At 48.5% G+C, this 12,348-nt stretch overlaps 1 protein-coding gene across 4 annotated transcripts in view; it reads right to left on the reverse strand.

The window, feature by feature from the left end:
- Positions 1 to 8,596: 8,596 nt before the first annotated feature.
- The window catches only part of srcap (Snf2-related CREBBP activator protein), an 84,788-nt gene continuing 81,036 nt past the window's right edge, over positions 8,597 to 12,348 (reverse strand). For all 4 annotated transcript variants that reach the window (XM_073033363.1, XM_073033360.1, XM_073033361.1 and 1 more), the window contains one exon: positions 8,597 to 11,558. In XM_073033363.1, the coding sequence (XP_072889464.1) occupies positions 9,414 to 11,558 (2,145 nt within the window). In that variant the 3' untranslated portion in view covers positions 8,597 to 9,413. The remainder of the gene's footprint in view (positions 11,559 to 12,348) is intronic.

The raw sequence follows: 12,348 nt of genomic DNA on the forward strand, positions 1-12,348 counted from the left end.
TGCTCCTAGACTCAACTCCCCTTGTTATGAAAGCCAACATGCCATTAGCTTTCTTCACTGCCTGCTGTACCTGCATGCTTACTTTCAGTGACTGATGTACAAGAACACCTACATCTCATTGTACTTCCCCTTTTCCTAACTTGACACCATTCACATACACAGACCGAACTTGCCCATGTTAATTTTGTTTTCCTGTGTCCCGTCATTCCGGTACTTTTCCGAATGTCTTTTAAACGTTGCAGTTATACCCATGTCAGTCAGATCATAATATGTACTCGTCACCCACTGGGTGAAAAATCTGCCCTTTAAAATCTTTCTCTTCTCGCGCCACCTAGTTTTATACTCCTCGACCTGGGGGAAGACTATGAAGGTCCACCTTCATGGTTTTATAAACCTGAGCCTCCTTCACTCAGGCCTTCCTGTCCCGTGAATCTTTTCTGCTCCTTCTCCATATAACAATTACAGCACGGAAACAGGCCATCTCGGCTCTTCTAGTCCATGCTGAACGCTTACTCTCACCTAGTCCCACCGACCCGCACTCAGCCCATAACCCTCCATTCCTTTCCTGTCCATATACAGTTAAGTATTGTATGTAATTAGTTTTGCTACTACAAGTGTATGGGACATTGGAAAAAAAAGTTGAATTTCCCCATGGGGATGAATAAAGTATCTATCTATCTACCTATCCAATTTTGCTTCAAATGACAATACCGAACATGCCTCTACCACTTCTACTGAAAACTCATTCCACACAGCTACCACTCTCTGAGTAAAGAAATTCCCCCTCATGTTACCCTTAAACTTTTGCCCCCTAAGTCTCAACTCATGTCCTCTTGTTTGAATCTCCCCTACTCTCAATGGAAAAAGCCTATCCACGTCAACTCTATCTATCCCCCTCATAATTTTAAATACCTCTATCAAGTCCCCCCTCAACCTTCTATGCTCCAAAGAATAAAGGCCTAACTTGTTCAACCTTTCCCTGTAACTTAGGTGCTGAAACCCAGTTAACATTCTAGTAAATCTTCTCTGTACTCTCTCTATTTTATTGACATCTTTCCTATAATTCGGTGACCAGAACTGAACACAATACTCCAAATTCAGCCTTACCAATGGCTTGTACAATTTTAACATTACATCCTAACTCCTATACTCAATGCCCTGATTTATAAAGGCAACATACCAAAAGCTTTCTTCACCACCCTATCCACATGAGATTCCACCTTCAGGGAACTATGCACCATTATTCCTAGATCACTCTGTTCTACCGCATTCTTCAATGCCCTACCATTTATGTCCTATTTGGATTATTCCTACCAAAATGTAGCACCTCACACTTAACAGCATTAAACTCCATCTGCCATCGCTCAGCCCATTCTTCTAACTGGCCTAAATCTCTGCAAACTTTGAAAACCTACTTCATTATCCACACTACCACCTATCTTAGTATCATCTGCATACTTACTAATCCAATTTACCACCCCATCATCCAGATCATTAATGTATATGACAAACAACATTGGACCCAGTACAGATCCCTGAGGCACACCACTAGTCACCAGCCTCCAACCTGACAGTTATCCACCACTACTCTCTGGCATCTCCCATCCAGCCACTGTTAAATTCATTTCACTACTTCAATATTAATACCTAACGATTGAACCTTCCTAAATAACCTTCTGTGCAGAACCTTGTCAAAGGCCTTACTGAAGTCCATATAGACAACATCCACTGCTTAACCCTCATCAAATTTCCTCGTAACCTCTTCAAAAAGTTCAATAAGATTGGTCAAACATGACCTTCTACGCACAAATCCATGTTGACTGTTCCTAATCAGACCCTGTCTATCCAGATAATTATATATACCATCTCTAAGAATACTTTAATTTACCCACCACTGACATCAAACTGACAGGTCTATAATTGCTGGGTTTACTCTTAGAAACCCTTTTTAAACAATGGAACAATACGCCAATCCTCCGGCACCATCCCCGTTTCTAATGACATTTGAAATATTTTTATCAGAGCCCCTGCTATTTCTACCCTAACCTCCCTCAAGGTCCTAGGGAATATCCTGTCAGGACCTGGAGATTTATCCACTTTTATATTCCTTAAAAGCACCAGTACTTCCTCCTCTTTAATCATCATAGTTTCCATAACTTCCCTATTTGTTTCCCTTACCTTACACAATTCAATATCCTTCTCCTTAGTGAATACTGAAGAAAAGAAATTGTTCAAAATCTCCCCCATCACTTTCGGCTCCACACATAGCTGTCCACTCTGATTCTCTAAGGGACCAATTTTATCCCTCACTATCCTTTTGCTATTAATATAACTGTAGAAACCCTTTGGATTTATTTTCACCTTACTTGCCAAAGCAACCTCGTATCTTCTTTTTGCTTTTCTAATTTCTTTCTTAAGATTCTTCTTACATTCTTTATATTCTTCGAGCACCTCATTTACTCCATGCTGCCTATATTTATTGTAGATATCTCTCTTTTTCCTAACCAAGTTTCCAATATCCCTTGAAAACTATGGCTCTCCCAAACTTTTAACCTTCCCTTTCAACCTAACAGGAACATAAAGATTCTGTACCCTCAAAATTTCACCTTTAAATGACCGCCACTTCTCTATTACACCTTTCCCATAAAACAAATTGTCCCAATCTACTCCTTCTAAATCCTTTCGCAAAGCCTTTCTCCAATCAAAAATCTCAACCTTGGGTCCAGTCCTATCCTTCTCCATAATTATATTGAAACTAATGGCATTGTGATCACTGGACCCAAAGTGCTCCCCAACACATACCTCCGTCACCCGACCTATTTCATTCCCTAACAGAAGATCCAACACTGCCCCTTCTCTAGTTGGTACCTCTATGTATTGCTGCAAAAAACTTTCCTGCGGCACACATTTTACAAACTACAACCCATCAATCCGTTTTACAGTATGGGCTTCCCAGTCTATGTGTGGAAAATTAAAATTTCCCACAATCACAACCCTGTGCTTACTACAAATATCTGCTATCTCCTTGCAAATTTGTTCCTCCAATTCTCACTCCCCATTAGGTGGTCTATAATACACTCCTATAAGTGTTACTACACCTTTCCCATTCCTCAATTCCACCCAAATAGCCAACCTAGACGAGCCCTCTAATCTATCCTGCCAGAGCACTGCTGTAATATTTTCTCTGACAAGCAACGCAACACCTTCCCCTCTTGTCCCTCCGATTCTATCACACCTGAAGCAACGAAATCCAGGAATATTTAGTTGCCAATCACACCCCTCCTGCAACCATGTTTCACTAATCACACTCTTCCTATAACTGGGAAATCAGTACTGCAAACATACTCCAAGTGTGGCCCCAGCAGTATCTTGTACAACCGTAACATTTCATCCCTACTCCTGTACTCATTGCCCTGACACTGGCTGAACGCTTAAGTTGGTGCGGTCTTTCATTGATTCTATTATGGATTTATTGAGTATGCCTGCAAGAAAACAAATGTCAGGTGACACTAATACGTTTACTTTGAACTAACCCAATCCTTCCTACAGCAGGGTGACAATACCCCTAGTGTGGCCTGTGATTTGTGAAGTTAAAACAGAACTTTCCAATGAGAAGCCAGGTGGTTGGGTGAATTGACAGCTGTTGGGTTGGAAGGTAAAACGGAAACAAAAACTTGCTGGACCAAATGGACTTACTGAGGGTCACTCCATTAAAGGATGCCCTCCGACCCCTCAGTGACCAGCCCCTTCATCCCTGGGTCCTTGCTGTCCCTGGTGTGTTCACGGGACTCTTGGAGAGGAGAGGAGGGGTGGACGGGAAGTCATGAGCAAAGACACGGCAGCCAGTGGCAGAGTGAAGGGATCCATGAGTAGGAGATGGAGGGGGTAGCAGAGGAGAGATATATAGGAAGGAGGTAGTTACACAGACAGTGAGGCACTTAGGGGCTGGAAGGCATCATATACATATGCAGGGAAGTGGAATATGTACCACAGTAGACAGAGTGTTTACAGGGGAGACGATGAACACAGGACAGCAAGGTCCTCCCTCCCATCTGCACTGAGTTTCAAAACCAGTCGCTGCATCCAAAACACGAGAGAGAGAGAGAGAACTTTTTTGCTGCCTGTCCTCAGCACCCCTGGGTTCTGTGCTCAGACAACCCAAAGGCTCCCTCTGCAGCTCTGAAAAGTCATTGAAGAAAGAAATAAATCAGGAAGGCTAAAAGAAGGCATGAATTTCGTCTGGCAGACGAGGTAAAGGAGAATCTACAGATATGTTCAGAGCAAAAGAATTTTAAGGGACAAAATTGGTCCTCTGGAAGACCAGAATGGTAATCACATAATATGGTGCCAAAACAGATGGGAAGATGTTAATTATGAATGCCAGCCCGAAATGTCGACAGTGCTTCCTCCTTATAGTTGCTGCCTGGCCTGCTGTGTTCCACCAGCATTTTGTGTGTTGTTTGAATTTCCAGCATCTGCAGATTTCCTGGTATTTCCATGGGAGACAGGCAAAGCAGCATGAACTTTATGGATCCTGCACCGATCACGGAGTTGTTTGCTACCCTGACGGAAATCGAGATGCACAAATTCCTGTGGACAGACAAAATCTTCCCTTGGACCCTATGGGAGGCAAATGCAGAGATATTTGAAGCATCCTAGGGACAGGAGAGGTACCAGAGAATTCAAGAATAGCCTATGCTGTTGCACTGTTCAAAATAAAAAAGCTCCAAGCATAAACCAGGAAATTATAGGCCGGTAAGTCTGACATCAGTTGTGGAAAAGTTATTGGAAAGTATTTCAAGGGACTGGATATAGAAGTGTTTGGATGACATGGACTGATCAAGGATAGTCAGCAGAGATTGTTATAATTCTTCCCCTATGACAGTCCACGGCCTCCTCTACTGCCACGATGAGGCCGCACTAGGGTAACCTCCAATCTGATGGCATGAACATCGATTTCTCGAACTTCTGGTAATGTCCCCGTTCCCCCCCCCCCCGCCCCCATCTGCTTCACCATTCCCGTTTCTCTCTTACTTTATCTCCTTACCTACCCATCACCTCCCCTTCTACTTTGTCCTCTATCAGAAACCCCAGCCCTGTGTTTCTTTCGCCAATCACCTTCCCAGCTCTTTATTTCACCCCTCCATGCATGGTAGCTCGTGTTTAAACCACTCTTAAAAGTTTTTTTTCATGGAAGTCACCAGGAAAGTGAATGAGGGCCAAGTAGTGGGTGTTTTCTACAAGGCATTTGACAAGGTCCCAGTTGGGAAACTGGTCAAGATGATTCAGTCCTCAGCATTCAGAATTAGGTAGTATATTGGATTAGAATCTGGCTTAATGTCTAGAATAGTAGTAGAGGGTTGCCTCTCTGACTGGAGGCCTGTGACTAGTGGTGTGCCATTAGCAGTGCTGGGTCCTTTCACAATTGTCATCTATATCAATGATCTAGATAATGTGGGTAACATAATCAACAAATTTGCATATGACACCAAGATTGGGGGTGTAGCAGACAGTGAGGAAGGCTATTATTGGCTTGCAGAGGGATCTGCATCAGCTGGAAAAATGGAAGATAGAATTGAATGCAGACAAGTGAAGTGTTTTGCACTTTGGAAGGAACAACTAGAGTAGATCTTACAGAGTGAACAGTTGCACACTGAGGTGTGTGTTTAAAAAAGCGATCCAGGAATACAGGTCCATAATTCGTTGAAAGCAGTGTCACAGGTAGATAGGGTCATAAACAAAGCTTTTGTCACATTGACCTTCATAAATCTATTGAGTACAGGAGATGCTCATAAATGTATTGAGTACAGCAGATGGGTTTTTTGTGGTGAGACCCAATTTGGAGTATTGGGTACAGCTTTGGTCACCCACCTACAGGAAAGATGTACACAGGGTTAAAAGAGTACACTCAAGATCGATTTCAATGTTTAAGAGAATTTTGGATAGGTATCGGGATGGTAGGGATATGGCCCCATTGCAGGTCAATGGGAATAGGCAGTTTAAACGGCTTTGTCTCGGACTAGATGGGTCAAACAACCTGCTTCTGTACTATACTTCTCCACTTTAAGGCTTGAGAAATAGAAATACTGTGGAGAGTATAGACTGGCTGCATCATGGCCTCACTGGAAACACAAACCCTTGAATGGAAGAGTCTATAAATAAAGATAACTTCACTGACATGGTTCCACAACCTATGGACTCACTTTCAAAGACTTTGCAACTCTTATTGGTTCCTTAAGGTTGTTATAGCCAAGGTGGTAATGAGGACCATCCCCCACTACCTATTAAATACACCCAGATAGCCTCAACCAACCAAGTCCAGCTCCTGACATTCATGTGTGGCTTAGATATGAAGCCTGGAGCAACCATTTCTACTGACAGAAGGGGCAACTGAGGGTTATTAGTGCCTTAAAGCCAGTCACTTTGGGCAGATGGAGCACGACATCCGTCATCGGCAGCTCATCTCGGAGAGGGGAAAATTTTTGATCTCAAACCTCTGCTCTTTGCCTTGAGTAAATTAATTCATCCTCAGATTCCGTTTAAATATTTCAACTTTCACACTAAAACCATGACATCCAGCTCTAATCTCACCCAACCTCAGTGGAAAAAGTCTGCTTGCCTTAACTGTTTTTTATACACCTCTATCTAAATCTCCACTTATTCTCCTTTACTCCAGGGTACTAACTCCTAACCTATTCAACCTTTCACTGTACCTCAGTCCTGGGTCACAGATTTCCTGTAATTATGTGACCAAATCTACACACAGTACTCCAAATTAGGCCTCATGCACAACTTCACTGTAACATACAACTTCTACACTCAATACTTCACTGGTTTTCCAGCTGGTCCACACCACTGCAAGCTTTGAGAGCCTTCCCCTGTTCACTATGCCCCCAATCTTGGCATCACCCACAAACGTAGTGACCCTGTGTACAGTATTCTCATCCAGATGCCAGTAAACAATCACTGATCCTGTGGCACACCACTACTCACAGGCCTCTAGTCAGAGAGGCAACCATCTACAACCATCCTCCGGCTTCTCCAGTAAAACCAATTTACATCATGAATGCCAGTGACTTAACCTTCTTCAACAACCTCCCATGTGGGACCTTGTCAAAGGCCTCACTGAAGTCCAACCACTGCTTTTCCTTCATCAGATTTTCTAGAAGCCTTTCCAAAAATTTCTGCCGGACTAGACTTCATCTACCACAAAAAGCCAAGTTGACACTGCTTAATCAGTTCCTGTCTATCCAACTATGTATATACCCAGTCCCTTAAAATACCTTCCAATGACTTATCACCACTAAAGTCAAGCTCACCAGCCTAGAATTTCCTGTCTTCTCGGAGCTTCTTTTAAAAAAAACAGAAAATTATCTTTCCCTCAACCCTCACCCATGGCTCAGAACATTCTGCTGAAGCCCCTGCAATTTCCATACTAACCTCCCTCAAAGTGAGGAGACACATTGTGTCTGAGGTGAAATCCACCCTAATTTGCCTAAAGATAGCAAGCACCTCCTCCCATGTACAAGGTCCATTACCTTATTGTTGGTTTTCCTCATTCTATAAACCCTGTGCACATCTCCCGAGCACGGGTGCAAAAGGTCCATTTAAGATCACCATTCTTTTGGTTCCATGAATAGGAGAACGCTCTCATCAACAAGAGGACCAAATATGGCTTTACTATCCTTTTGCTCTATGTACATTTGTAGAAGTACTTTGGATTCTCCTTCACCTCGTCTACCAGAGTAGCCATCTTTCAGCCTTCCTGATTTCCCTGGCTGGTCTCCTGAATTTCTACAGTACACTCTTCCAGTACCTCTGCATCTCCTTCTTAATCAGGGGCTCAATGGCTTGAAAATCAAGGGTCCCTAAACCTGTTATCCTTGCCTTTTATTCTGACAGAAACATACAAACTCTGTACTCTCAATTTTTCACTTTCGAAAGCTTCCCACCCTACCAGAAACAACCTATTGCAGTCCCCGCTTACCATATTTGGCCTTTCTTCGATTCATCATCTCAACCTGAGGACCAGACCTATGCTTTTCCACAATTATCTTGAAACTAATGTAACTTATCACAAGATCCAGTCAGTATTACGTGCTCTAGTTAGGTCTTATATATATGCAGGAAACTTTCCTGAACCCATCCAGCCCTGTCAATTATTCAGATAATGTGTTGATGGCTTTGTGGCAAAGTTTGCAGATGTCTATCGGGATTGTTGTGCTGCGAGCTTCAGTGTGTCAGAAGTGTGATGGACACTGTGCCTGGAGGTTCTGTGTCTGTCCCCAAGACCATGACAGGATTGTATGGAGAGAGCTTCACTGTTTGATGCTGGGAACATGATGGACGATGCAGAGGGAGGTTCACTCTGTAGCCAACCCGGAGCGTGCATCACCGTGTCCAACTCAAGTGTGTGTGATGGGACGGTATGGAGGGAGCTTCATTCTGTGCCTGCCTGCAGGAGTGTCATGGGACACTGCAGAAGGAGCTTCACTCTCTTTTATAATGCTGGGACAGCAAGGAGGAAAACTCAGTATTTTGGATCTTGGTCCCACTGTGGCCTCAGAACACCTTGCACATCCCCGTGCGCTGTAGATTTTTGTTAATATCTCTTTATTTCTGTCACACATGTGAACACTTGTCTCCGTTTTCCATACAAAATATTCTTTGCATAGATTTTATTCAAAAGATACATGTATAGTACAATAAGGGAGCGTCTAGTCGGGGTGGGAGGAGAGGTTTACCCTGGAGTCAAGTTGGCTGTACAAGGGGACAGGAAAGACACAGTCGTAATCTGTAATTTCTCATGTCATTGAACATAATTGGAACAACTAGATCATCGGAGAACGCAGGGGAGGGAGGGGCAGTGTTTGGTCCCCATCTTGCTGGGAGAAGGGAGAGCAGGGAATGGGAGGGTGCCACCCCTCTCTGCATTCCTCCGCCCCCCCATCCTAAAAGGAGGGGTGGATGTTGGTCAGTGGATGTGGAGCACCCAATCACCAGCTGCTGGGGGAACCCATGTCCATGTCCCAGCAGGCTGTGGAAACGTGGGCACAGATGCTGTAAACCCAACCCCAATCCATCAGTGTGTGACAAGCGAGGGGAGAGTCCCCTGCCCCTCACAAGCTCCTGTTGGGGGTTCACAGCATCTCCACTCCCTACACACACACATGCACATCCACTTACGGGCTTGAGTGGGAGAAAGGAAGGAAAGAGAAAGTTGAGGAAGGGGGGAAGAGGGCAGAGAGAAGGGGTAAGGAGAGAGAACAGGAAGCAATGAGGGTGTGAGAGATGGAGATCACATGGGATATTTCCTTCACCCTGGGGTCTGAGGACTGGGAGGAGGATGGTCTCCACAGTGGGTGACCTCCTGCCTCCCAGTTGTCCCAGGATGGAGGAGGTTGGGGAGTGAATTAGGCCTTGGGCCGGCGGCCCCTCCGGTTGACAGAGGGGGGTCTTCCCCTGCGGCGCGGGAGAGGGGGCGGAGGAGGAGGGGGACGATGCATGGAGGGACGAGCTCTGCCTCGAGACTTTCTCCCAGGTGGCCTTCCCCGGCGGGGTTGGGGGGGAGGAGGCGGCGATGGTGGTGGAGGCGGAGGAGGAGGAGGGGGAGGGGGGGTAAAGGGTAGGGATGAGATGCGGAGTTGGGGATTCTTGGGAGGTCGCCCCCTTCGGCCAGGGATCCGGACTTTGGGTGGGGGACCTGGAGAGTGGGAGGAGATGGGGCGGCCCCTCTTCCTGGATGGCGCTGGAGGGGGTGGGGTGGGAAGAGGGGCTGGAGGGGAAAGAGGGGTTGGCGGGGGAAGAGAGGGAGGAGGGGGAAGAGTGGTTGGCTGGGGAAGAGAGGGAGGAGAGCGGACAGCTTGACGACCTCGAGGCCTGTAGCGACGCCTCTCTAGGGGTGGCAAGAGGTCACCAGGGCGCTGCCGTGTAGACCGATGGGTGGGGGCTGGTGGTGGAGGACCCGAGGAAGCCTCCTCCGCCTTTCCTTGTTCCACCTCTGGGGAGAGGCGGACGCGCTTAGCTTTGACGGGGCGTGGCTCAGGCCGCCGGACAATGACATTGATTCGGCCAGGGACCCGGCGCAGGACGGTGGCCGAGAGTTGGGCCCCCTCACTAGCCGGCAGCCCCTCCCTCACTAGGGCCTGGTCAGCTGTCCGGCGCCTCCGCTTGACTGGAGGACAGGGAGGTGGTACAACCTCTTTGTCCTCCTCCTCCTCTTCATCTTCACCCTCTGTAGCATCCAGAACTTGTGGACTGGTGGGCCTCGACCTCTGACCCTCTGCCTCCATGTTGACCAATGTCTCTTGGTTGCCTTCTCTCAACCTTTGATGGTCCATCTCTGTGGCAACCAATATCCCTGGGTCGTTCTTTTCCAACCTTTGAACTGCTGTGTTCACTGTTACCAATGTCCCTGGGTCACCCTCTCCCGACTTTTGACCCTCAGTGTCCACAGTAACTGATGAACCTGGGTCATCCCCTCCCAACCTTTGACCCTCTGTGTCCTTGGTAACCAATGGCTGTGGATCAACATCACCCGATCCTCGAGCCGTATCCACAGGAATTGATTCCTTTTGCTCACCCTCTCTTGAACTTCGAACCTCTGCATCCATGCTAACCGATGATTGCAGTTCGCCCTCTCCTGATCTTCGATGCTCTGCGTCCATGGTATGCAATGCCACCGGTTTGCGCTCATGTGACCTTTGGCCTGCTGCGTCCGTGGTAACTAGAGAGGGGCTGTCTTGCAACCTCTGCCCCTCTACTGCTGGCTCCTCGGTTACTGACGTCTCACCCATGGCAACAGGAACACTCAAAGCTTGGCCCTCTGGCTGACCATCTGCAGGGGCAGACTCTGCTTCCATTTGGCCAGTGAGCGTTTCTGCCTCTTTCGGTCCTGTCTCCACCCGTCCTGGAACTCTCTCTGTCTTTGCCTGTCCCAACTCTGTCTGTCCGGTCTCCCTAGGTTCTGGGACCGTCTCAGTCTGTCCCAGTCTGGTCTCAGTCGCTGTTTCTACTTGTCCCGGGACTGTCTCTATCTCTTCCATCTCCTTCTGTCCCAGTCTGGTCTCAGTCGCTGTCTCTACCTGTCCCTGGACTGTCCCTGACTCTCTCATCTCTGTAGCTCCCGTCTCTGTGGGGTGAGAACCATCAGACACAGGGGTTGGTGTGCAGGGGCCAGGCCGGACCCCATCAGCCCCCCAAACCTCCGACCCGGCCTCCTCAGCGAAGATCTGCTCAGGGAGCTCACTGCTGATGTGGATGTGCAGGTCACGAGTAGCGGAGGCCTCAAAAGGCAGGGGTGGAGGGAGGGGCGGAGGGGGAGGTGGTGGTGGAGGCAGTGCCAGTGCAACCTCTTCGCCCTCCCCATCAGGAACACGGCATCCACGCAGTCGCCTGCTTAGACGAGTGCTGGGGCGGGGAGGTGGCTGGGGACGGGACCTCCTCGGACGCCGGTTGGTTGGCTCCTCAGACGGGAGGGGCTCCTCTTCGCCATCCCCCCAGCTCCAGCTCTCATCCTGAGCCTGGTGCAAGTCCTTCCGGGCAGCCTCCACCTGCTCCTGTGGTGGGGAAGCAGAGGGAGGAGGGAGATTGATACAGAAAGATGGAGAGGGGAAGGGGAGGGGAGGGGGGATGGAGAGGGGAAGGGGAGGGGATATGGAGAGAGGAAGGGGAGGGGATATGGAGAGGGGAAGGGGAGGGGGGATGGAGAGGGGAAAGGGAGGGGGGATGGAGAAGGGGAGGGGAGGGGAGGGGGTTGGAGAAGGGGAGGGGAGGGGAGGGGGTTGGAGAAGGGGAGGGGAGGGGAGGGGGTTGGAGAAGGGGAGGGGAGGGGAGGGGGTTGGAGAAGGGGAGGGGGTTGGAGAAGGGGAGGGGGTGGAGAGGGGAAGGGGAGGGGGGTGGAGAGGGGAAGGGGAGGGGGATGGAGAGGGGAAGGGGAGGGGGATGGAGAGGGGAAGGGGAGGGGGATGGAGAGGGGAAGGGGAGGGGGGATGGAGAAGGGGAAAGGGAGGGGGGATGGAGAGGGGAAGGGGAGGGGGATGGAGAAGGGGAGGGGGGATGGAGAGGGGAAGGGGGGATGGAGAGGGGAAGGGGGGATGGAGAGGGGAAGGGGAGGGGGATGGAGAGGGGAAGGGGAGGGGGATGGAGAGGGGAAGGGGAGGTTGGAGCAGGGAAAGGGGAGGTTGGAGCAGGGAAAGGGGAGGTTGGAGCAGGGAAAGGGGAGGTTGGAGCAGGGAAAGGGGAGGTTGGAGCAGGGAAAGGGGAGGTTGGAGCAGGGAAAGGGGAGGTTGGAGCAGGGAAAGGGGAGGTTGGAGCAGGGAAAGGGGAGGTTGGAGCAGGGAAAGGGAA

The sequence above is a fragment of the Hemitrygon akajei genome, chromosome 31, assembly GCF_048418815.1.
Source record: "Hemitrygon akajei chromosome 31, sHemAka1.3, whole genome shotgun sequence".
Lineage (NCBI taxonomy): Eukaryota > Metazoa > Chordata > Chondrichthyes > Myliobatiformes > Dasyatidae > Hemitrygon > Hemitrygon akajei.